General features: G+C 44.8%; 3 protein-coding genes across 3 annotated transcripts in view; 1 reads left to right on the top strand and 2 right to left on the bottom strand.

The window, feature by feature from the left end:
- LOC144819343 (uncharacterized) overlaps nt 1-25,750 on the top strand; it is a 122,593-nt gene that overhangs the window by 84,432 nt on the left and 12,411 nt on the right. The window contains exons 3-4 of the mRNA XM_078677284.1: nt 17,634-17,711; nt 21,327-21,398. Coding sequence (XP_078533410.1) covers nt 17,634-17,711; nt 21,327-21,398 — 150 coding nt within the window. The remainder of the gene's footprint in view (nt 1-17,633; nt 17,712-21,326; nt 21,399-25,750) is intronic.
- On the bottom strand, nt 220-6,506 carry LOC144817954 (uncharacterized). Its single transcript, XM_078674921.1, has one exon. The coding sequence runs from the start codon at nt 6,372-6,374 to the stop codon at nt 2,223-2,225; it is 4,152 nt and encodes a 1,383-aa protein (XP_078531047.1). The 5' UTR covers nt 6,375-6,506; the 3' UTR covers nt 220-2,222.
- Nucleotides 220-8,671, bottom strand: LOC144817955 (uncharacterized). The gene is made up of 4 exons (XM_078674922.1): nt 8,576-8,671; nt 8,374-8,472; nt 8,080-8,220; nt 220-7,870 (listed from the first exon to the last, which is right to left on the bottom strand). Exons 1-4 carry the CDS (start codon nt 8,631-8,633, stop codon nt 6,516-6,518), a joined length of 1,653 nt encoding a protein of 550 aa, XP_078531048.1. The 5' UTR covers nt 8,634-8,671; the 3' UTR covers nt 220-6,515.

Genomic DNA, 25,750 nt, shown 5'->3' with positions numbered 1-25,750 from the left:
AGTTGTGAAATATGTAAAAGAAAACACAAGGGTCTCGGTCCGGCCTGTGAAAACCGAATATAGTGTCTGTCAAAATTGTAAGGGATTGTAACACATGTATGTTTAATGATGAACGTTTTTAAAATAAAGACATTTTTTAAAGCACACATTCAGACTCTGTATTTCTATGCTGTCTCATACATCAGAATTAAAATGTTTTAAAAAGACGAGTGAGAAGGGTTGAAAATTTATAAAAGTGTTTATTACAAACAGTTATGTAGGTTACGCATTACATTGACAGTCATTACTAAAGAAATATATGAAGAAAAATCACTGTTATACATGTAGAAGGCCCAGTTATTCAATAAGTCTGTAGAAACATTAAGGATTAATCCACGTGTGGGTCTTGGACATGTGTCTTTTTCGCCGTGCTGAAGGCCCCATGGGGTTGCTCCAAGAGGGTGATAGTAGGGGCCCGTCAGAGGCGGCAGGCGATGGCGGGAGGGGCGTCTTTAAACTTTCAAGCATACGCCTGTGTTCGTTATTACCCACGAGTGTGGAAGGGATGTTGAGTTCAGCGGCCGCTTGTAGAAACTGCTCCCAGCCTCTAGGAGCATTTTGCTGCGTTAGGATCTTGGGGTGAGTGAGACCTTTGACCAGATCGTACATGTGTGAACCAACAACCGGCTGTCCCTTGTAAAGAAATTCACCCCGGTCATTCCACGCTGTTAGGTCTTTAGAAGCGGCTAGTTTACTCATCAACATGTGCGCGGCCCCCCTATGCCGCTGGCTTATATTTTTAGGAGGTCATCAACAAAAATATCCGAAGGAGGGGTCTGGGAAGGCTGCGGCTGCGGCTGTTGGGGCGGCATAGCATGCGCAGATGCTGATGGCTGCTCAGAGTCCGGGGCATATAAAGTTAACTTGTTTTTTTCGGTATCCCACTGTTTGTAGTAGCTTAGAAAATTTTTAAGGGTGCTGGTGTAAAGGGTAGCTTTGTCGTAGGGGTTTAGATCCGTCCGGTTCAAAATGTCTTTAATTTCAGCATCCAGGCGTAGAGTCTCATTACGGCGTATATCCCAGGCATTGTCCGCAGTAGAGCCCAGTTTCTCCAACTGTTGCTTAGGAACCAGATACATCTTTGAGGCATGCTCCATCACAGTCCTGAGAGGAGGCTTGTAATTACGGGTATAGCTATGCCCAACAATGAGCCTATAAAACCCCCAGACTGTTTCACCAGTTTCTTCTTGGTGATGAGTGAGGCCCTTTTATTACTGAGCTTCCTGATAAGATGTCGCTTCTTCTTCAACACTTGTAACTGGCTCTTTGATATAGGGACATTGCCTTTTAGTGTGTTTAGAGCTATTTCTGAAATGGCTGCCACTAAATCGTCAGAAGCTGCGCAGAGGAGAGCCTTTCGCTGTTGGGGACTGGCTGTTACCAACATTTTCAGGAGGGCCAAATTGCGACGTAGGCGTTCAGACATGGTCAGCACCTTTGGGGGGTTATAAGGTCTGGCTACAAATGTCTCTAATGGTCTTCAGCGCTGCTTTTTATAGGCTCGGGACTTAGTCTTTGGGGTGTAAGCGACTGGGAGATCAGGGGGAAAAATATCAGCCCTTAGTCTGTAGTCTTCTAGAGTATTATTTTTTAAGTCGACCAGCAGGTAGCCGTGGGGTTTTGATGTAGCGTCGTTAAAGGCCTCCATGAAGAAGTGTGTGTTCCCAGGGTACATCTGCTTAGCTATGATGGATATTTGCTGCTTGTCACGGGGATTTTTAAATAAAACAAGATATGAGGCATTAAGTGCTATAGAGCGGCTATTCTTACCCTTGTAAAACAAGTTCTGCACAATGTAACATATGCTTAGATTGCGGTGATGTGAATATTGAGTAAAAGCTCGTTCTAGCTCAGGATGGTCACCACCTTCGCGCATAAGGTCATCGACAATCACCATGTTTACAAGGGTCGGGGGTAGCAGCTCATCGTCGTTGAGATTCTCAGGTATACCTTCTATAAATCTGATATGAGGGAAGCTGCGGGACAGGTCGGTATAAAGCTCTTGCCAGCACGAATAAAGCCATACGATGTTATTAGGTGTTTGGGATAAAGCACCTGCAGCATTTTCTAAGAGCTTTTTTATAAAGTAGCTTTTACCGCAGTTTGAGGGCCCTGCTAACACACAGGAGAATGGGTGCTGTAATCGGGTGTCCATTGTGCTGGTGGTGTCCTCTCTAATGCTCCTAATATCCGTACGGCAGTGTTTTATAATCAGTAGTCAGGACCCTTTTGTCAAAAACAACGCGTAAGGTTTTATGTAGGGGCTGTGTTGTAATTTCCCACTTCTTTTTGGATCTGACTATGCAGGGCTGGTTAACAACTATGGTTTTATCATTTTCATGATCGGCCGCTGCAGAGTATTCATGCACCAGATCTTTCAGACTGTCAAAATTAATTTTGAGGGTGTTGCTGACGTTTAATGTTATACCTTTGACCTTCATACACACTTTGTTGGTGTTCGTTTTGTACGAATATGTCTTAGGCCCGGCTGAGGTATATTCTATTATGTACTCATCCTTATCGAGTTCGCTGGTCAAATTACCTAGATAATCCCCAAGAGGAGGATCTTCATCCCCCGGTTTACTCAGAAAAATCACTGAGTCGGTATCATGATACAGACAACGGTCCTGGAGTTTATCCATAACACCGTAAAGCTCTAGACGGGCGTGTGCAGTCGTGAAGCATGCTATAAAGATGTTTATGTTGTTACACGTTGTGGGATACTCTTTTGTGTATTTCCAGCACACAGCAGCGGTCTCGTCATCGATAAACTCGCAGCTGGACACCTCGTAACAAGGTGCAAAAAGGTACTTAAACAGTTCGTCAGGATCTGTTATTAAGGTCGTATTTGACATGTTTGTACGCTGTGCGAATTTTCCCCATAAGGAGTTGAGACAGAGTTTGGCTAACTGTCGGCGGGCAGGGTTGACTTCTATCAAATGTGGCCGTAAACGTATACCCTCGTGCGTGTGGTAGTCATCGATGTATTTCTGCTTTGCAGCTTGACTAGTACACCATTCGGGATATCCGGAGGCCTCCTGTTTGTCTCTCAGAAACAAATTAATGTAGCGTGAAAAGAGGCGTGTCGTGGTTCTCTTAAAATGCCACACCTCGTGTACTCTACCGAGTCTGTAGCCTTTGTCTAAGGCAGCTTGGACCTCAATGGTGCACCAGGTCCCTGTGAGCATCCTTTGTTCTTCGGTGTGACTGCAACCACCGACCTCTTTAAACTCAGCGCATGTACGACAGAGGGGGAACAGCAGCTTACCTTCAACTCTGTATGGTAACACAGGAAAGTAAAGCTGCCTTGGAGGATAGATTTCACATTTGACTAGCCCGAAGTATTCGGAAAGGGGCTTAAAGTCTCTATATATGATGGTAGGGTGCCCTAAGGGGTACACCTTCATTTTGTTTACAAATGGGTACAGACTGGTGAAATCATAATAGTGTATTTTCTCACCCTCCCCAGCGGCCCTGTACAGCTGTATGGCATTTGTACGCCCCCCGAATAAGGCATCGCGGGGTTCCAGAGGTTGTGGTAAATCACGACTCTGAAGGAAAGAACGTAGCTCAGTGTTGGTTGCTATCATCTCTAACCACTCGTGCTCCCATAGTACACGCAGAGCAAAGCCACATTTTTCAACATACTGGGCCCTTATCATAGTACGTCTGTGTAAGTGTCCAAATTTGGCCCCCAGCAGTCTGTTAAACTCATGGGGTTTGTAACACTGTGGACAGCCGTGGTAAAAACACCCGTTGTATTCAAAGGCAGTCCGCACGCCCTTAATTTCAGCGTACCCGTCCAGGTAATAGGGACCCAGGCGGTATTCACCACCCTGTAAGGCATGCCGAATATCTATGTCTTCCTTCTCAGAGACGTACATGAGCCATTGGATAGAAGGGGTTGAATAACGTTTCTGTTTACCGTTATAGAGGTCTGGCGGCACTAGAGCCATACTTTCTGGTCTTAAAAACATGTGCTTGTAGATGGACATACACATGGAGGCCAAGGTGATGTTTTGAAAAGGGTCTATGTATTCAACCGACTTTGGCATTTGAGGTGTCTTGGGTTTCAAGACCCTGACGTTCTTAGTCATTTGAGTTGTTTTGTGTTTCAGGACCCTAACTTTCTTAGTCATAGACACCACAACATCTCTGAAGAGGTTGCATGCCTGTCGCAGGATCATTACATCGGCCTTGCAATAGGCTTTCAATTCGGTTTGAAAATTAAACTCCTTTTCATGGTTTTCAGAATACCACTGTAGAAAACTCTCTTTCTCAGCAGGCATCATATAATCAACCCCGTAGCTGTCCGGAGGAGGCATGGGCCCCACATAATTCTGGTTCGCCCAAGTGTTAAAAAAGTGTGGAAAATAACCTTTACACCCGGGAAAACCAAAAGCTTTTGGTAGCTTGCTCAATTTCATGGGTAGGAAATTCAGGGTGTCTATGAACCTTATTTGTAACTGCCCAGCCATTAACAACATCAGCTTGGACCCTTGAGTGATGAGTTCTACTTGCACCTTTTCACGAATCATATTCTGTAAAATAAAGAATGAGTCGTATGCTTTAGAGTTGTGGGCAAGCATGGTATACCCTTTGAATTTTGACTGAATGAACGTATTGAGGAAATCACCAACGCACGTTCGCCCCTCAAACTCCCAGCAGTCATCGGAAGTTAGATGGTGAGCGTAAATATAGTTAGGTTGGTGTACCCCCGTCTCCTGTGTGCACTCTATATCAAAAACAATGTAATCTTCGGTTTTGGGCGGTTGTCTGTCTTTAACCATGTAACACTGGTGTACAAAGCCAGCCCGACATGGAATCTGACACCTTGGACATTTCATGCCATTGCATTTGTGCTCTGTCGACACATATCGGCCACACTCTTGACAGTCCATTTTAGGGCTGCATTTAATAGCTTCACGGTGTATGAGCAAGCAGGCTTGCGAGCGACAAAACATTTTACAGGTGCGACACATCACCTTCAGGGCCTCGTCTACAACGCAACCATCCCTCTGACACATCTTACAATGTATTTCACAATGATGCTGTGCCTTAGTGTTGTATATATGGTCGCAATGTGTGCATACGTACTTGACTCCCAGAAAACTTTTAAGGTTCAAGATACCGTAAAAGTGATTCTCATGGTGAAGGACATATACAGTCTTGTTTTTCACACGCTCCCCGGTTGTAAAGTATTTCCAAGAACCGTTGTGATAAAGAACTTTCACCGTAACGGCGAAATAGTTCTCAAAAAGACCTATGTCGCCAAAGCCGACCATGCGGTCTGGAGGTATTTCAAGAACCGCATGGGCTTCAGCTGCTCTAGACATGATGACAGCGTCGGTGGTGTTGCGACCCATCAGCAATCCCACGATGCTGGCCGCCAGACATGTGTTGGCTGCTCCGTTGTTAAAGTTGAGCAGCCAACGTTGTTTCTTACCAATGATCTTACTGTACAGGACACTCTTTAAAGGCCTGGAAACACCCCCCTCACGACCCCTTACAATGAGGGCTATGACTCTGAAAGTGCCATAGGCGACTAGTTCAGCCTTACTCTGTAAAAGCTTTGACAGGTTTTCTAAAAATTCCACAGCGTCAAACACATCAAGGGCCCTTCTTTTAGTGAACAACGGACTGTCAAGGCCCTGCCCCTGGAAGCGTAGCTGGAAAAAATCATTAGGACCCACATCACGTATCAACCTATCAATGAGTGATTGCACAGCCTGCTGTATGACTAAATGCCCGTGCAGGGAGGACCTTATCCGGTGTAGGTTAATAAACCTAAACTCCTCATAGTGCTCTGTAGCGTTAAATCTCTCTACAGTACGGCTGTAGGTTCTGACGCTCTCTAAGAACACTGTCTCTGAATCCTCATCTTGAGGAATCTGACTGGAGGGGGAGTTTGCTGCCGTATCACTTTGGGGATTCTGGTTTAGGCCGGGCTTGGGGGTCCTTTTAAGATGCCGTGTAGCGCATATTTTGGCTTTCTTTAATTTACTTATTAAAAGCCGGCGTTGTTTAGCGCTATTAGCCCACTTATGTTTTTTGCGGGACCATACTTTTCTAGGTAGCCGACCCCCTCCTACCTGAACAGTATGGTTTGTGTCTGTGTGTGATGTGCTCATAGAAACCTCTGCTACAGCCCCAGCCCTAGGGCCTTCTGTGTGTACATGGGATTGTCGTTTTGGTGCTCTACCCCGGGATCCCTCCAACTGTACTGCACAAGGGCGGTCCTCGCCTGAACTTGTGTAATGACTGGTGCATTGTACCGGTGTATGTGATTCAGGCGGTGCTTGTGAAAATATATAATCTTGCTTGCGGGGTTCCATGTCCTTTTTACGGTTGAGGAAGCGTAAGAAACGCAGGGACTTTGTCAGAACTGTGTGGACACGGCTGCTGTATTTAGATTTACGCTTACTTTTATTAACACCCAGGGGTTGTTGGGCCTTTAAGGGCCTCCGTAGGCATAGTCAAGAGGGGATACTCCAAATATCGGCCACTGTTGTTTGGCACGTTTGTATGATAACCCTTTTACACTGGTCAACCATTTGTAGTATCTTTCGCTGCGCCTCCAGCCCCGATCTGTCGACGCTACCGCACACTCCTAGTTTTAAGGTGGCGGTGTTCACTTGTCGTTTTAACTTTCTGACCGCCAGCTGTATGTCTTTCACATGGGCCCCTAGTACCTCTTTTGGGTTTACAGAATCGTATTGCGGCGGATTAGGGATGAATACAGTGGCTGGCTGTACACCATGCTGGAGCATCCCTGGACCCCCACTCGCACCATTCGCCGCAACACCATTCTGTAACTGAGGTACCGGAGGGTTCATAGAAAGAGGGTCCCAGTGTGAACACCCCGGGGCTGCCGTGAAAGGGTCCTCACTAGATATGTCCTCTAAACCCTGATTTGACCAATCGTCCCAACCCGTACTATTATCACCGCATATTGCTGATGGTGATGGTTGGCTTACACTGGTTGCGGGGCTGGTTGGGTCGTATGCCCCCGGTGGTGGAATAGGTGACATAAGGGTTGGGGAGTGTAAATGGCCGTCAAAACAATCGGGGTCCCTATCGGCTAAGGAATGGTCGTGGTTGTGATCGGGTGAATGTCTAACAGCCGTATACAAATACCCCCTGTGGGTGCTTGAAGGGTCCTTGTGAGTTGCTTCTGAGGGGCTATCAAGCTTGGCAACCATACCTATCAATCCCTTGAGACCACCACTGGTAGCTTTGTAAGGGGTGCCTGGGGGCTGAGCATTATCAGCCTCTGAGCTTCTAAGCCCAGCATGCCTGATTATAGCCGGTTTTAGGGTTTGGTCTCTGGGGAACCCCTCTAAGGTATGGGTAGGAGATGGCGTCTTAAGGGGTTTGATTAAGGGATCTGCCTGCACCCCTTGTTTCTTCTTAAGACAGGATCTTGAGAGGCGCCTCGCTTTAGGAGTTTGGGGATGTACCATATCTTCAGCGACTGTCGTTGAGGCTTTGAGAGGGTTCAGATACGCCACATCACTTTTACACTGAACCGGCCTAACTTTGTCGGGGCTTGTAAGTACGTCCTTGCTGTTGCCCCCCTCCTGGTGTAGAATAGACATTCCTGTAGGATTGTTCAACATGCTGGAGGAGGGATTGATCTGACATTTTGCAGCCGTGCCTGTTCTCTGTTGTATGTGCGTGTAGTATGTGCAAAGCTTGTCCTGGCGCACACGCCTACTCACACCTTTTGCTGCAGGCTCTGCATTCTGAACCGTCGTTGTTATATCCCTTAACGGCTTCGCAGACCTCTTGACCACACACGTATTTTCAGCTGTGTTCTTTTGAACGGCTCCTAGAATGTGAGATAACATATATATATATATATTAGAAAAAATAAAGAACATGTATAATGATGCTTACACTACCCATAGTCACCCCACCACAATAATTTCTACACGTCCCCCTTTATACAACCACTACAACACGGCGGCTGCCCCCCTTCTACCTGCTAGAATAAAACACAGAGAGTTCTTTTTTTCGCACCCTTTTGTAAAAACACACCTTTTAGAGGTCTTTTCCCCGCTCCTTTCTTCGTCGTCGGTTCCTTTCCATATGTTGAAGCTTTCCTCTTTAGCGGTCTTTCTTTTGATGGTGGTGCAGTCTCTTGCAAAGCAGCGTCGGTCGTGCTTGTCTCTGAGGAACCTGCAAAGAAAAAATAATCACATTTGTGGTATAAACAAGTCCTTAGCAGTCCCTTCTGAGAAGCCCTCCTACAGTACGCCCCTGGGGTTATTGGGCTAACAAAGTCTAAGTCTTAGACAGTTTAAAGAACACCGGCATTTCTTTTTGATTTACCTGAAAGAACCCCATTATCCTGAATACGTTGCGACACCTCTTGAGCCCCCATGTATAGCTCTAGATCATCAGAATCTAGTTGTAGAGCTGCGTCATAATCTATAAAAGTATACACATGAGAAGCCCATTAGAAAAAAGCAGAACTTCTGAGACAAGGGTGTATAAAAACTACACATAACTATGCAACTCTAAATACATATACCTGCTTGTATGGCTAGCATTTCGGCGTCGGTGATGTCTATTACAGGGATGGCTAGCATTTCGTCGTCGGTGATGTCTATTACAGGGATGGCCTGTTTAGGGTTAGATTTAAAAAAAAAAAGAGGTTTAAAACTACACATCATAAACAAGGCCTTACAGTTTGTTACATACACCTTAGAAAATGCCAATGATAAATTCAAAATTGAAAACAGCCTTGTCTGGACATTTAATTTTTAATAAGAGCATCTCATACCTACACACAAGCCCAACATAGGTACACCCCTAACATTTTGCGCATATCCATAGTATATAAACCTCAAGTTGTTCTTTACAACCCTTTAATAAACATAGCGACATGTTAGAATTATAAACGCCAGTAACAGGATATTCCTAGGGAAAAAAGCAGTCACAATCTACCCTAAATACATTATACACAGCCCTGTGTACATTATATACACTCTCAGGGATGCATTTTGAAAGGGCTGTCTGGGTAGAGAAAAAGTACGCATTTTAAAACGGGCTGTCTGGGTTGCGCAAAAACATGAGAAAAAACCCTGCGCCATAGCCTATGCTTCTGGGCAAATCACTTAATTTATTTATTTATGCATTTATGTATGCGTTTTTATATAGCACCGGCTTTACCCTAAGGTGGCAGAGCGCTTCACAGTAGGAACAGTACTGATACATGCGGAGCAAATTACATGGGAACAAATTACAGAAGCAAGCGTTCAGTGATAATTGGGAGCAACCAAAATGCTGTAGGTAGCAAAGGTACAGTACCGGAGGAAAAAAAAAGTGACGTGTGCACGTTACAAAAAGTGTACAAAGTACAAGTAGAGGTTAAATACTGCAATAAATGGTAGACACTCCAGCACAAGAACAAACGTTACGGATGCAATGGCGGCACTTTTGCAAGTATCTAAAACAAACAAAATGTAAGAGATAGCAACCGGTTTGTTACATGGGGAAAAGTGACGTGTGCATCTTACAACAGAGAACCGGACACCGGTACAGGGGTAAAACTACAATAAATGGCCGACCTTCAGGTCGAGTTTGCGCTATATAAAATGACCCCAAAGCACGAAATCTTGAAAGCGGCAGGACCTCTGCTACTCAGGTCCCTGCTGCTGTAAACACTTTTTTATTTTTTCATTTTATTTATTGCCCATACTCAGGGGCGTTGTCGCGCTAAATCAATATGCCCCATTTAAAAGGATAAAAAAAAAATTCTTGAAAGCTGCAGGGCCGCTGCTAATCCGGGCCCTGCAGCAGTAATCACAGTTTTTTTTAAATTTAAATTTATTGAATCCCCACCTTTGGGGCACAGCCAGCATGTATGAAGCTCTGCCAAGGAGCTTCCTCGGCGCGTGTGCGAGGGCGGGCCCCGCCCCTTCATGATGTCAGGGGTGTCCCCGATGACATCACTGAGGGGTTGGGCATAGCCGCTTTGAGGATGCTGCTTGCTGCCCTGCCACCGGTTTTAAAAAAACATTTTTTTTATTGTCAGCCCTCCTTGGGGGCTGTAGACACCTGTAAAGCCACCGCGGACACATGGGCTCCCCCAAGCATGGAGCTTCCTCTTCGTGTTTGCTAGGGCAGGGCCCACCCCTTTCACGATGTCAGGGGTGTCCCCTGTGACATCACGAAAGGGGCGGGTCCTGAACTCGTAGTCACGAAGAGGGAGCTCCCTGATCCCATGCAGCCGCCGCCATCGGGATCCACGTGGGATCCGTGGAAATGCCATTGTCTGCCCCCCCCCCCCGCCCCCAGAGCCCAGCCAGCGGTAAGAGGGCTCTGGGGGCTTCAATTTAAAAAATGGAGCCTCGAGCCCGCACACCACCACACATTACCCCCATGGAGCTCCGCAGGTGGCACAGCGGGCTCCGGGGGTCTTCATTTTTTAAAACATCGGGTCCGCGAGCCATCACCCCGAAGAGCATGCCACACAACCCCCACAGAGGGCTCTGGGGGTCTTCATTTTTTAAAACATCGGGTCCGCGAGCCATCACCCCGAAGAGCATGCCACACAACCCCCACAGAGGGCTCTGGGGGTCTTCATTTTTTAAAACATCGGGTCCGCGAGCCATCACCCCGAAGAGCATGCCACACAACCCCCACAGAGGGCTCTGGGGGCTTTATTTTTATTATCAATAAAGGGGCTTCGATCCCCAAACGGCCACAAAAACCCCGACCCTCTGAGCACCTTAAAACCACAGCGTGCTCGTGGGACCTTTCGACCCCACGTGACTGCACAAACCCCACAGAGCACCACGTATGGAAGCGCTCTCTGTAAACCTTTATTTTTTATAAATACAAGGTTCCTCGAGCCCTCCCCAGCCACCAAGCCTGCACAAGCCCCTGAGGTACGCACTTGGACCGCGGACTCTGGGGATCTTAGTATGATAATTACCGGGACCTAGAGCCCCGCACCCGGAGGCATTTAGAGCTCTTGGCTGGCCCCAGAGGTTCGCTGTATATCCCACAGAGACCCCCCTTAATAAACTACCCGATGTGTCCCTACCACACCATGGTTCATATTGGGAAACAGCTGTTTGAATATGTCGCTGCAGAGCCTCTACACATGTTGGTGAGTACCTATTTGCATTATTTATATATTTTATTTTGTAACAATGTAGAATATGTAGTGTACTCCGACACCCATAGCCCCACACCGCATTGTTGTAGGTTTGTAGACATTGTAAAAGCCTTGCGTTACAGGATTGTTGCACTTCTAATACCCTTAGCATTACCCTCCTTAAATACAGGCCCACAGATTTGTTAAAATACCTTTAACCGGTCCCCACACCACAAAAGCAGCATCCACAGATATCACAGCTACAGCGTAACACAGCCGTCATGTACAAACCCTAAAGCAGCCACCTTTATTCACATTACCATACAATTCCCTTTCCCATAGCGCATTTAAAAAACTTAAAATGACAACCACCCCTTTACACAACCCGCATTATACACCTTAGGCACCAGCCCACAACCCCCAGTATGTATTATTTAAAACATTATGAACACAGTCCTACATTGCGATAGGTACCCTATTAAAATGCAACCTTATACACCTTAAAGGCCTTGCTCCCAATACTTTTAAATAAAACCTTAAACATACAACATTGCACCATTCCCCTGTTTTACTTACATCCATAAATGTGTAGCACGCTGCATCAATCTGTGATAGGTTGTTCTGATCCATTATTCCTTGAAACTCCTGAATTGGGCCTGTGCAGCAAAACAATCCAAGTATGTCGCTCCCTCGGGTTTTTAAAAATGGCTATTTCTGCTGACACCCCCCAGAGTATGCTTTTATACATGGCCTGACCTGATGCTTAGGTCCGCACCCCTTATGGAGGTGGGGTTTAGAACCATGTAATGGGGGCCTATGGTGGGAACATTTTCTGACCAATGTACATCTTCTGTTGGCCCCCCTTTAACATCTGTTAATTAAACCTACTGTCTATAGTGGGAAGAGAGGTGTAACCAGTTGTGCTCGTGACTCCATCTCTGGGGGAAGCTAAGCTCCTTCCGTAGTTTAGGGACATGGCGGATGCCCATGTTTTTCTAATCAAGGCTTTGTTTGTTAGATAGACTCTTAGTATTATGACAGCTTTTAAACCTATTGTTTGCTGAGGGAAGTGATGTGTAATCCTCAGTGCTTGGGACTCGTGACTCGTTCTCCTGGGAAGGTGGGGCCTGGTTGATTAGTTTTTCTTTACTCTGCAAACATTTAAACATGCCCGGACATCCCCCCTCTTACACGAAGCCATTTAAACATGTCCAGACATTCCCCTCTTACACGAAGCCACTTTTTGCGCACACATTGCCCTTAACCTAAATGCCCTGCTAGGCTAACATACCATTTAACACTGTCTCGTGCTCTGACACACCCCCTTATGCTACATCCCCCCACAGACCAGCTCCAGTTAGGGAGACCACACATTCCTCATGTAACCAAACTTTTTGCTCACCATCTGTCACTTTTAAGCACAGGAACACCCTGTCACTTTTGGGGACACAGGCCTGTCATTTTTGGTGACAATCACAGACCTGTCACATTTGGTGACAATCACAGATCTGTCACATTTGGTGACAATCACAGACCTGGCACTTTTAAGGACACACAGACCTGTCACTTTTGGGGACACGCATGACGAGGAATGGTAACCCTACTTTCTACTAGTGGGCATGCTTAGCGATGGTATATTTGCCCAAAATCAGGTGCAAATTCAAGCACTGTTCCACCGTGCCCAGTCTGGGATGAAAGCCATATTGATGTGGAGACAAAATATTGCCTTGTCCAGGTACTCAAGAAATTGAAAATCACCTTTCCCAAGATCTTTACAGTGCTATCAATGAGGGAGATCGGGCGATAACATTTTGACGAGTTGCGGTCATCTTTTTTGAAAATCATTACTCGAGAGTGGCAAGTAATGTGTAATTGTGCTGCAAAGTGAGTTGTTGAATAAGTTGGTAATTAGGGGGCCATAGATTAGGTAAGTAGGGGGCCCCATTATTATTTTTCCCTTTGAAGCCCAACACTTTCCCTACTGGTGCTTATACTACTGTGGGAATAGCAAATCTTACACCCTGCAAAGTCCAACAATTCCTCTACTGTTGCTCAGACTGGTGTAGGAACAGTAAATGTAACCCTTCCGAAGTCTTTCACTTTTTCCCACTGTTACTTACACTGGAGTGGGAATAGTAAATATTGGTGCATCAGGATACTAAATATATATATATATATATATATATATATATATATATATATATATATATATATATATATATATATATATATATATATATATATATATATAATATATATATATATATAAACACACACACATACAAAAGTGTCTGTTTGTTTCTATAAATATATATTTTTATATTGTACTATATAATTAGTGGAATGTACTACTTTACATTATATTAATGTTATGTATTATAGTATTCAACATTTACTTCTTGAAACTGCATATATAATAGAAAAACACATTTTTTAGATGATAATACTTACCACAATTTTTTTTCAATCATTTTGTCATTTTCATGATAGGTATAGGAACACAATACCTGTGTTATTGTCATTTAATTTATCATCTTCTGGCATGGGCAGTGGGGCGATGCTCCTCAGCCATTATGGAGGAGCTGCCCCTTGTTTAGTTGCAGGCTCGTATTCATGCCATTATACTATTTGCTGTGCCTCTACACATAACCCGATCAATGGAAATTTAATGGTGCGAGTGCCAATGTGATCCTCTGTGCCACGAATGGGCTATTTTGACTATGATTCTGGTCTTCTCATTGCCACAGCATTTTTTCATATGGTCTAAGCGCACTATGAGAGTGTATTGTCTTGTAAGGCCTACATGTAAAGCGCACTGAGACCAACAATTATATCCTGGCGCTATAACCACGATTTAAGAAAACAGCTGATGAAGAAACCGAAGAGCGGATCGCTAGTGAGGAAATAGACAGGTTTTCAGTGATTTCCTGAATGTTAGTAGGTCACAAAAAGACTGTAGGGGAGCTGGTAATTTATTCCATATCCGAGCTGCATTGACGGTAGTGATGTTCCAAATAATGGGGATGAGCGTGTTCTTCATTTTAAGCAGGAGAGCCTTTATTTCAGGTGTTTGTTTGACCCTGGTTGTGATCTACTACCTCTCCTGGATCATTCAAGTCTCCTTCATATTTTGCTCATTTCTTAGCGTCGAAGGGAGTTTTGACTATTTTATATCTGCTTATCCCATACCTCTGGAAGCACCAAGGGAACTTGAAGCCAAACTCAAACCTGAACAGGGAACTGGATCTGGGACCTCTACACTGCATGTACCCAGCTACTGTAGTAGCAAACTAGGAATATACAAATATACAAATAATAAAGACATTTACAGGGGGTCAAGAAGAAAACCTACTGGGAAACTCAAAGATTTGTTAGGACTGCCCTCACCCACTTAATAGTGGCATGCTTCCTAATAGGGATGCTAACACACCCAGGTTCAGAACAATAAGTGGATTGCTTAGTTAATTATAGAAAATAAAATAATATTTTCAAAATAGGGATTCCTATTGCAGAAAGAAAGATGTTTTAGCTATCTAAGTGAGTGCCCATATATTTATTTATTGTTGGTCCCGCCTTAACATGGTTAAAAATATAGAACGGGTATGTAGGAGGAACTATATCTCCATTACCCTATTGGCATGTACTGACATGTTTCAGCCATTACCAAACTTCCCACTGGGTTACTAGCCTTCCTCAAGATACTGATCCCTTGTTTAAATCCGAATCCCTCCTAGTTTATTTAACCAGATGGTAGGGATAGGTGTATGGCAGTACTTGCCTTTTAGTAGACACACTCAGGAGGCGTACCTACAAAGAAAAAAGAGACATAATAATATATTCCCTTATTTTAATTATACTTCCTTCAGTAGAGATCACCCCCTTCATAGTTCTATCGATAAACACAATCATAACGTGAAAACGTATTCCATAAAACTTTCACTGTTATGTCGCACCCAAGACCTTGTGAAATGTGAGACACTCACTTAAAATCAAACATAAGCATTCTACCATAATAGTGAGGTAGCCTTCCTTACCTGAGTCTCATTATTGTGTCTCCAAACTCGGAGCCAGAGTGCGAACGTCACCCTACAGTCACACTCTGCAAACAAAAGCAATGCAAACAGAAGGAGTACTTGTTTTATTATAGCACTATGTTATGTGTGTCTATGGGGTTACTCTTTTTCCTTTTATCTCAGTCGTCCTGCAGTTAGACTGTTCTATCTCATAGATTACTGCCTGTTCAAAAACCCCTACTACAGGTGGTACCTACTATGTAAGTGCAGGAACAAAAGTAGATTTTGGTCTAAGCCCCATGTCACTTTGTGGACCTCTCTCTCCATTATCTCTGTTAAAGAAGACATCGAGGTTTATTTTCCAATAAAACCTTAGGAACGAAAGACCTGTCCTCCTGATTGGGTGCTGCCTATGCTTGGGATGTGTGCGGCTAGGAGCCTTGCAGAGTGTAGGTGTCTGGGTGATTGATGGAAGGTGATGCGAATTTTCAGGTAGGTGGGGCCTAAGTTGCGTAGTATGTTGAAAGTGTGTGGGAGCAGGAAGGTGTCTTAGTCAATTATGTGGGTTCTGGTATACCAGGTTCCTTTCTCTCTCACACTTCCTGCATCAGTGCCCGGCAGGCCCGGTTCCAGTTCTCCCTGCTCATAGCCAATACAGCAAAGTCTGGTAGCACAGCAGGGTCAGTGACGGCCCACACCAGGCCACAGTGGATCTATCACTGCCTCACTGGTTGTCTCTCCAGCCTAGGTGGCCCCATTACAGGTAAGCTCAGGAAGAGAAATCTATCTAATGATTGTCCATCCCAACTCCTCAAGAGGGGTGGAATGCACAACTGTTGCATTAGTGATATTTTTTTAAATGTACAACTTCAACATTAGACATATTCCATCTCATATGAATTTAGTGTAAATTACTATTTTAGGATAACATTGTTTGCTCACATTATAAACCTTCCTTAATCATTAGTGATAGATGTGCTTACACTGTTCCACTGTTTTGGTAGCAGGGCTATGTGACATTTTGAGGATGGCTCTACCTTTGGTCTCCACTCTTGATTCACTGCCTGATGGACATGTAAAAAGTGCAAGGGAATCTTGTGACAAGATATATGTTTTTTCAACATAACCAGACCAGTCTACTGGCTCTGACTACAATATAATACAACATATTCAGTATTTTAAGCTCTTTTCTCTGGCAAGCCTGGCATCTTCATATTTTTATGATTTCAGTTTAATATTTTCTTATCCAGTCATATTTTCTTATCCAGTTGTCAATAGGATGGTCCAACTCAGTGGTTAATTTGTGCCCAGTGGTTACAGTGGGCCCCACCTGCTTTCAGTTTAGAGATCTGGGACTCTTTTGACTGCTCTTGTGGGCGGCAGTCTGCAGCCATACTGAAAAACCTGCTCATTTGGCAGCTCCTTAATGGTATTGTGTAAACAGCGTGAGACTGGTACTGCTGTGTTTATGCAACACTAATGAGCTGTCTGTCACTGCAGCATGAGTGAGAGTGGGTGTGAGCGAGACAGCATAAGGAGCGTGAATGTGTATGAGTCAGGATCTGATGTGGGGTCGGTGCTCAGCATCTGCAATATTTAAAAACAGATTGTGTAACGGGTTGCAGCCATCATCTGCCAGTGGCATAACAAAAGTAGGTAGTGGGTTGCCCCAAAGTTCAAGGAGTGCCCCACCCTGTCTGGAGCACTCAGGTAAGGGACCCATACACGTCCTGGAGGGGGCCTCCTGGATCTCGGGAGGCCCCCAGCTCTGCAGAAAATTTGGAGGTTAATGTTACACCACTGGCCTCCGCCTTTCAAGTGCTTCCCTTTAAGAGCAAACTCAATTATATCTTTCTTGACTATGGGTGCTGAATGCTTAACTTAACCCAAGTCAGTGATGCACTCACTGTTGCTGTTTCACACGTTTTGCTTCATGGTGCATGTTAGACCTGGCATAAAGATGATATTAGTGGTGTATATCTGATTGACATATTTGTTGTATTGGTAAGTTTAGTGTAAAGTGGTATACCATATACCAAGGGCCTGTATTTGAAATACTACTAGTGGGCTGCAACACTCATTGTGCCACCCACATAAGTAGTCTTTCAAACCTTTCTCAGGCCTGCCACTGCATTGCCTCTGGGTAACCTCAAGAGTAGGGTGCTATGTAAGTAAAAGGTAGGATTTATACCTTTATGTTTTGCATGTCCTGCTAATGGCAAACAGCCTATTTAGCTTTTCACTACTATGAGGTTTAACTCTCTCATAGGCCAGCATTGGGAAATCCTCAATATACTTTTAAGCTGTATTTGCTGATCAGGGAGGAGTGGCTTTTTACATATTTAATATGTTTGGAATGAGAATGATAAATCCTCCTCACTAGCGAAGTTGGATTTAACATTACTGTTTTAGAAATGCCACTTTAAAAAAGTGGACATTTCTCTGTACTTACTACTCTTTTTGCCTGACAGGCTGTCTCCAATAAATGTCTGGGTTGGCTGACTGCTACACTTTGTGCTCTCCCTCCGGACAGCCACAAACACAGGAAGGTAAGAGTCAACAGCATTCATCCGCATTCTAATAGCCTTCTTGGGCAGGAAGGGAGAGAGATGGCTCACACTTAAATCTGAATAGGCTGTGTCCTGTCCTCACACAAAGCACTAATTTAGCACCCAGGGGTAGCCTGGCTGACAGGATGCAGCTGAAATGGATCCTTGTGCACTACAGAAATTTCATTCGAATTCACCCCCTATACCAAATCACTTTTGGATATAGGTATTGTGCAATGACATCTCAACCTACTTTGAAGAAAAGATTCTTAATATTCAGAAGAACTTTCCAATCACTCCCAGCCATAATGGGGATGATTCTACAGAATCAGTTCCCAACCTCCCTGCTCATTGCATTAAAACCTTCAAACAGGTGCCTCTAGAATTGATTCACGAGGCTATCATGACTTACAAATCAGGTTCTCCTTTAGATGCATGTCCCCTCATGATTCTCCATAAAATTATTGATTTAGTCAACCCTGTCATAAATCAAAGAGTTAATTCTTCACTAAGTACAGGCATTGTACCAGATGAGTGGAAACTGGCCCTGGTAAAACCTCTGAAAAAGAAACAGAATATTGACCCCCTTGGTGCTCTCTAATCTTTAGCCCATTTCATTGCTCCCCGTGTTGGGTAAAATAACAGAGACATCTGTACACAAGGAACTCACTAGATTAATTGAAGCAGCTAATATTCTCCATCCACAACAATCGGGCTTCCAACTGAAGCATTCAACTGAATAAGCCCTTTTTTGAAGTTACTGAGACCCTAAAAATCGTAGCAGACAATGGTAGGAAAGCAGTGCTGATCCTACTTGATTTGTCTGCTGTGTTCGATACCATCTCGCATGACATCCTTTTAAAGAGAATCCACTGCAGCGGCATTTCAGGCACTGCTCTTGAATGGATTACATAATTTCTTACCAACTGTAGACAAGCGGTGACCCTAGGTACCTTCCTCTCGACAGAGAAAATCATAACGACAGGAGTTTCACAAGGCTCCTCATTGAGCCCACTGTTGTTCAATATTTATATGGCCCCGCTCATCTCTTTTATAAGCTCCTTCGGAATCGAAGTAACGTCCTATGCAGACGATAATCAAATGATGGTATCTCTCGATAACGATAACCCAGAGGCCGAAGCGAACTTTAAATGCTGCCTATCGCAAGTTATACAGTGGATGAGGGATAACCATTTGAAATGCAATACCGATAAAACAACAATTCTGCCCATTGGGAGAGATGTAACTTTTCTTTTGGATATGTGGTGACCAGAGGGAACTACTCCCCCACCAGATATGGTTAAAGTAGCTTTAAATCTAGGGGTACAGTTTGATACTGCATTGTCCTTTCTCCCGCACACGTCAGCCACAGGGACCAGCTGTAGCCTAATAAGATGATTAAAGAAATTATTTGATCTGATCCGGCAAAGAAATCAGTAGCCGTTGCCCTAATTCTCTCTCGCTTGGACTACTGCAATAGCCTCCTTGCAGCTGCAAATAACACCACGATAAAAAAACTGGAAGTGTTCCAAAATGCTCCATCGCGCCTTGTCCTGAGGCTGCCACAAAGAGCGTCTGCATCAGCGGGGCTTAAAAGTCTGCATTGGCTTCCGATTCATAAAAGAATCCTTTTTAAAATTCTTTTAATCACTTATAGAGCCATCCTTAAACTAGGACCTAAGTATCTCTCAGCACGGTTCTCCCCTTATACCACCACCTAGATGCTTTGGTCATCCACAGCCAGCCTCCTGAAACCTCCCACCTTCAAATGGATAACAAAAGGAGGAAAAACTGCTGCGGTCCTGGGGTTCAAAGCCTGGAACGCACTTCCAATCAACTTTAGATTACAGGAGACAGAATCTCAATTCAGGAAGGCATTGAAGACATGGATATACAGCATCTCCGATGTCTGCTGCCTTGCGCTAATTTAACTGGGACACAAGCTGGTATGTCATAGGACCCTCCCTCATCGTCTATTCCTCAGCGCCAGCATACTCCTTGCCGAGTGACAGCTTGCGCTTAATAAATGGCAATTTACATTACATTACATTACATCACTGCAAGAGCCCCGTTCATTGAGAACCAGTGCGATGCCAGTGCTGATCTCCACACAAAAACAGAACTCTGTATGTGGAAGATCAGAGCTCTAATCTCACACTGAGAAGGACTCGGTGTGCTCCCTCCAAGGACCAGTATCTGCATGCCGCTCACAGACTGGTGCGGTGGCCTGTTTTTCTGAAGCCGTATCCCTGAGGACAGCTCAGCGTGGCTCAGCGCACCCTGCAAACATTGGAGAAATTTGAGCTAATCCCAGTGCGGCTCCGATCCCCATGTGGTTCCCGACCGAGGGAGATCGACGCATCGGAATTGCCAGCTTCAAACAGCGTCACTGCCAAAGTCAGTCAACGAGACTCAGCCTACCCGCCATTCAGTGGGAAGGTAGACCGTCACGTCTGCCCTTACTCTTTTTTAAACAGCCACACCGGACTCCAACGCTGCCTGTTCCCTCAAACACAATCAAAAGGTACTGTACCCCACAGTCCCCATAACTGACCCACCAGAGCATATCGATTACCTCAACCTTAAGTGACCTACCTGAAGTATTGATTAATAGTAACTGCTGAACCCTGCTTAAGGTATAAAGTTTTTGAGCAAGTCTATTTCCTGATCTATGATTCGAATGGTTGTGAGCTCACTAAGACTCAGTGGTGGCTGCCTCGGAACAGAGGAGGTGGGCAGGGAGGATTAAAACATTTTTTAAATAATTAAACATAACTTCACCAACACGCCGCCTCTCCCGCCACCGCATGTCTCTCCTCCATCCTGAAAGGAAGGTCTGCTGGAAGCACCAGAAGCACCTAGGCTTCCGGACTCTCCCAGCCAATCATGACGCTAGAGGGCAGGCCAAACAGTCATGTGCACTGAGAGGATCACAAACCACTCCTCCCCTGCTCTGGCCTCAGAGCCCAGCCCCACCCAACTCCCGCTTAGAAAAATAAAATGATAATAATGTCCTGTTCTTATCATTTTTTTTCTTTATTGCACTGCTGAAATAGCAGTGGGGCGACACTCCTCTGCCTTAGCGGAAGAGCTGCCACTGCTAAGACTACTGTAAGGAACCAAATAGAAGCACATGTGTTCCCATCACTTTGATTGCACATGCTCTTTAAATGCTTATGACTTGAAAAGTATATTCTGTATTTTTTTTGTATTGTTTTATTAATAATACAGTCAGCTATTTTTATAAACCAGTGTGGAGTCTTTTTATGGTGTACTCAATTGTTTTACTGTGTGTGTGTGTGTTACACAAATGCTTTACAGATTGCCTCTGTTGATATGTCTGCCTGCTCTGTGCCAAGCTACCAGAGGGGTGAGCACAGGCTAGCTTCGTACTGTGCCTAGCTTCCCCTGACTAGAGTGGTAGGTTCTCTCTAGATGGATATTTACCTTAGCCAACCAGAAACCCCTATTCCAACCGTGTATCGTATATTTGTTCCTAATTGATGAAGGGCATTTTTTCTGGGATATTCTGTTTCTGCAGTTTTGTTTTTTCATACAACATATGAGTCTTATAGTGTACATATGACTGACTACTGATTTGCCTCTTGTGGTCAGGGTGTCTTGAAGAATTGGATGGATGCTCATGACGGTACAACAGAGAGCTCCGCAGTTGAGGCTGAAGGCAGGGTAAGTTTCCCTGAGTCATAAAGGTGTTCTTGCTACTTGCTCATCCAAGATCTGTCTGGCCATGCAGGTGGAGTCGGGAGAGATAATTGTCAACGCTTTTGCATCTATCTCTCGCTCCATCACTGATCTTTTGACGTCTCCCGCTTCTAAAAGGCGCTTAGACAGGTCGCCAAGATGGTTTGACACCGCATGCTCACGCGCAGCCAGGAAGCTTAAGGAAGCCTTGCATGCTAGTCCCATATATAGCGACCGAGGTACAACTGGCAGAAAGCAGTACAAAGAAGCTCTGAACAAGCGCAGGGATGCCCTGAAGAGGTAGCTTGGAGTAAGCCCATGGAAGCCAGTATAATTAACAGCAGTACTAAGTTCTGGAGCATTGTCAACAGCCCCTTCCTGGAAGTAGACACAGTTTTAATGCCTTAGATGCTCCCATTACAGAGAACGCTCGGTTTAGCCACTTTGAGGATATGTTTGGGGGACACCTGGTCTGGGGCACTCCTGGAGGAGCGGGCGATGATAAATCAGCCCTGACAGTCTCGGAGGGAAAAGTCAGGTCGGGAATTGCTGGGCCGACGCCTAACAAGTTCCTTGACCAGACGGAATTCCGCCCGATCTGTACATCTCAAATATGGAATTGTGGGCCCCTGTGCTTTCCTCTGTTATCAACGCGGCAGTCAGGTCTGGTCGCCCGGCCTCATGGGCCACTTCCATTATCATTCCAATTTTCTAAAAAGGGACTAGAGATATCACACACTGCTACAGGCCTATTTCCTGGGTGGACTCTGTGGGTAAAGCAGTAGGTCGGATCTTATTGGATAGGCATTTTGATAGACGAGGCACCTGGAAACCCGCAGTCACCGCGAGAGCCCTAGCTTTTAGCAAGGCAACGGGAGCACTCCTAAACTTTGCTAAAAAGATAGGGTCGAGGGCTCCTCCAAATTTTTAAAGCAAAATGTGTCTCAATAGGAACCTATGGAGCAGGTTTATGGGGACTACAGTCCGTGGAAGCAATTCAACGTATAGAGAACAAATTTTTATGCTACCTCTTGGCAGTGCCAAGTAGCACATCTATATACGTGCTCCATGCTGAGCTTGCCACACATTACATCTCGGACATCATAAAGGTGGCACCAATTTTACTCTGGCATAACATCTGGACTAATACTGCCACAGCATTAAACAGAACTATAATAGAGGGCTGCTTGATGTGTGAAGGAGTAAAAAACATTACACGGTTCTCCTATATAAAGAATATTGTTTCCGAAATTGGTCATCCGGAATATTTCTCAAATCCGACCACAATGTACTCTGTCTCACGATCTGTGCTATAAAAAAACTTTGCTGGAATATCTCGAAATGAAAAGATGGAATAAAGAGAGATCCAAGATATCAGTTATTAATCATGATGATGTTACATTGCACAGAAACATCCAGCTCTACCTTGTAGTAGATCAACCTTTCTTCTACCGTAGGCTTCTAACATGCTTCCGATTTTCTAGATTAATAACTCTCCCAAGGACTAATGACTGGTCTAAAGAAAAAATAATCTGTCCATGTGATGAGGTGTCAACTCAATCAAATAGTCATTGTACCCTCTACTGTACCTTTTATTCACACCCAAGGCGACAAATTTTAAGACCTCTTCTGTTATCCTGGGGAGTTAGAAAGTCAAGAGAGGCATATAATAAACTAAGGACACTGGAAGATTACTACACTATTAATACTATAACCATGTTCCTGAGAGCAATATTGAGATTGAGAAGGTCCATTATAATTGAATAACTGTTGCTTCCTTGATGAGTTAACTCTTAAGTCCTTTTTAACTTAAATCCTCCCACTGAAATCTTTCGTCTATCTCCTAGGAACCTGCTAGTATGTATTTTAATATTGGTTTTCCATTTTTATCAAAATTGTATATATGATGAATTTTAATGATCATGATTGTACTGTATATGCTTTTATGAATTGTTTTTACACTTCGAATAAAGCTTTTGAATTTGATTTGAATTTGGATAGGCTATCCAACTGGGCCTCCGAGAACAACATCTTGTCTGAAGCCCAATATGGCTTCCGCCCTGGCCGCTCTACCATAGACCAATGCTTGAACTTATTTAGGATTTCCAACAAGTACACAGTCGTCGGCTCAGGCCCTATCTTTTTTGCTTTTATGGACCTCTCCTCTGCATCCGACTGTGTGCACAGAAGCAGGCTGTGGCAAACCTTGCTTTCCCTGGAAGTGGACAGGGACTTAGTTCTCTTCATACAAGATCTTCACCGGGACATGAAGGTGGCGGTGCGATACTCGGTTGACCTGAAGGTTTCGCACCTGTTCTCAATCCAGAGAGGGGTCCCCAAAGTTTTATTTTGGCCCCTTTCTTATTTAATGTATACAGAAACAGCATAGAGAAGATTCTTTTGGAGACTAAGGTGGATTATTCCCAGATGGGACAGCGTGGCCTTCTGGTTGTGCTGTATGCAGACGATGACATTTTGATGGCCAGGACAGAGCGCGGTCTGTAGATGTTATTGACTTCTTTTGTCCAGTTCATTGGGGATCAGGACTTAATGGTTATTAACTCAAAGTCCTACGTTATGCAATTGAGTGCAAGCTCGAGTAGGACTTACACCTTTAAGGTAGGGTCCACCCCGGTCCCAAGGATGACTTGTTTTTTAGGTTTCGCCTATGCAGCGCGCACGCGCTACATAGGAAAAAGACCTGTAGCCATTGCAGTGCACGCGTTCCATTGCGTTCAATGGCAACGCGTGCACGTCTGGTGATTTCCTTGCAAGCTTTGACACCATATGTTTGTAATTAACTTGCAAACATATGGTGCCCCTGCTCGTTCCCGGAAGGGAAACAGGCGCAGGCCCCTCCTGTTTTCCCTCCCCCTGCTGCCTCCTTCTTTAACGCGAGTCGCGTCCTGTCACACAAACCAGTCCTTCTAGGTAATTGCAGCACATCTTTCACCACTCGCCCAAAGTGCATTAGGCCTCCAGAGAAATAAACATGGTCATCTCTTGCAGGGCATTCACAGGGAAAGTCTCCCCGCACGAAGGGTTAAAGTGCACAAAAGTGGTCACTCTGCTTTTTCACCCCCTTTGCCATATTGATTACAAAAGCAAGCCATTAATCAGGATTTTCTACACATTTACGGCTGCAAAACACTATGACACGAGTGAGCAGGGCCTTATCTTGGGTCGGCCCACATGAATAATATAGGGGGGTAAGCGGGTGTCAAAGACCGGAGGGCATTTGGGGTAAGCAGTTGCCAGTCAGAGTTATAGCGAGGGGCTCTGTGGGGTCTGTTTCTGGGCATGGAGCCTACAGAAGACCCACATCTCGCAGTCGTGATTTGTGTCACCGCTGCCCGGAACTGCAGGCCACCGTGCCTGGTCCCATGATTATGCATGCGGAAAGAAAGAGTCCAAACCAATCTTTATCCCGTTCCATTGTCCTCTGTCCACCATTGCAGCTCAGTTATGATGTGGGAGGCACAGGCCGGCGTCTTCAGTGGCGGGTTTATTAGATTCCATTCGAGTGTCTGCACAGATAATGTGTTTTGAGTTTTCACACGCAGTGCCTGGGAAAATACGTGCAGAGTAGACCCCTTGTCTGACCCTCTGTTCCCGCATGCATGGAAGGGGTACAAGTGTTTGCATGCCTTCGCAGATTGATTTTCATGAGGCTTCAGCACACCGTCTATCTGTCCGGGCGTGCACCAAATGGGAGCCATTTGCCTCAGCAGCTGAGTATGGGTTTCTTATTGGTGAGGCTGCAACGCAAACTAAAGTCCATGCAGTATAATTCAGCAGTATTGCGCCCAGGTCAGATGAATGAATGAAGTACTGTGAGAAAACTACTGAGACAGTTCGGTGAATTGCTTGTTCACAAATGTGAGTGGCAGCAGGGCTGAAGCAACCTTTCATCCTGCCAAAGATGAGGAAAAAAACTGAGCACCACTGTTAATAAGCGTTGGCATAGCCAGAAGGTCTCGCCTTTGGGACCTTATAAGTGTTTAGCCATGCAACAATTGTTGTTGCACCAAGGATATTGTGTTGCATAACTAAATACTTATTAGGTCCCAAAAGCGAGACCTATTGGCTATGCCAATGCTTGTCATATTTGGGGGTGTTGTTAGACGCCAAAATGACATGGAGGCTTCAAATAGCCCACAAAAAATGACATTATGCAGAGACTACAGCCATCTTTAACTCCAGACTGGGAAAAAGACCAGTGGAGGCCTTATTACAGCTCTATAGGACCAAGGGCCAGATGTAGGAACCCTAATACCAGTCGGTAACGGCCGAAATTACCGAATTTCGGCCGTTACCGACCGGTATTAGGCATTTTG

The sequence above is a fragment of the Lissotriton helveticus genome, chromosome 2_1, assembly GCF_964261635.1.
Source record: "Lissotriton helveticus chromosome 2_1, aLisHel1.1, whole genome shotgun sequence".
In the NCBI taxonomy this organism is placed as follows: Eukaryota; Metazoa; Chordata; class Amphibia; order Caudata; family Salamandridae; genus Lissotriton; species Lissotriton helveticus.
Note: the sequence above shows the minus strand (reverse complement) of the source record. Positions and strands in the feature narration are given on the sequence as shown.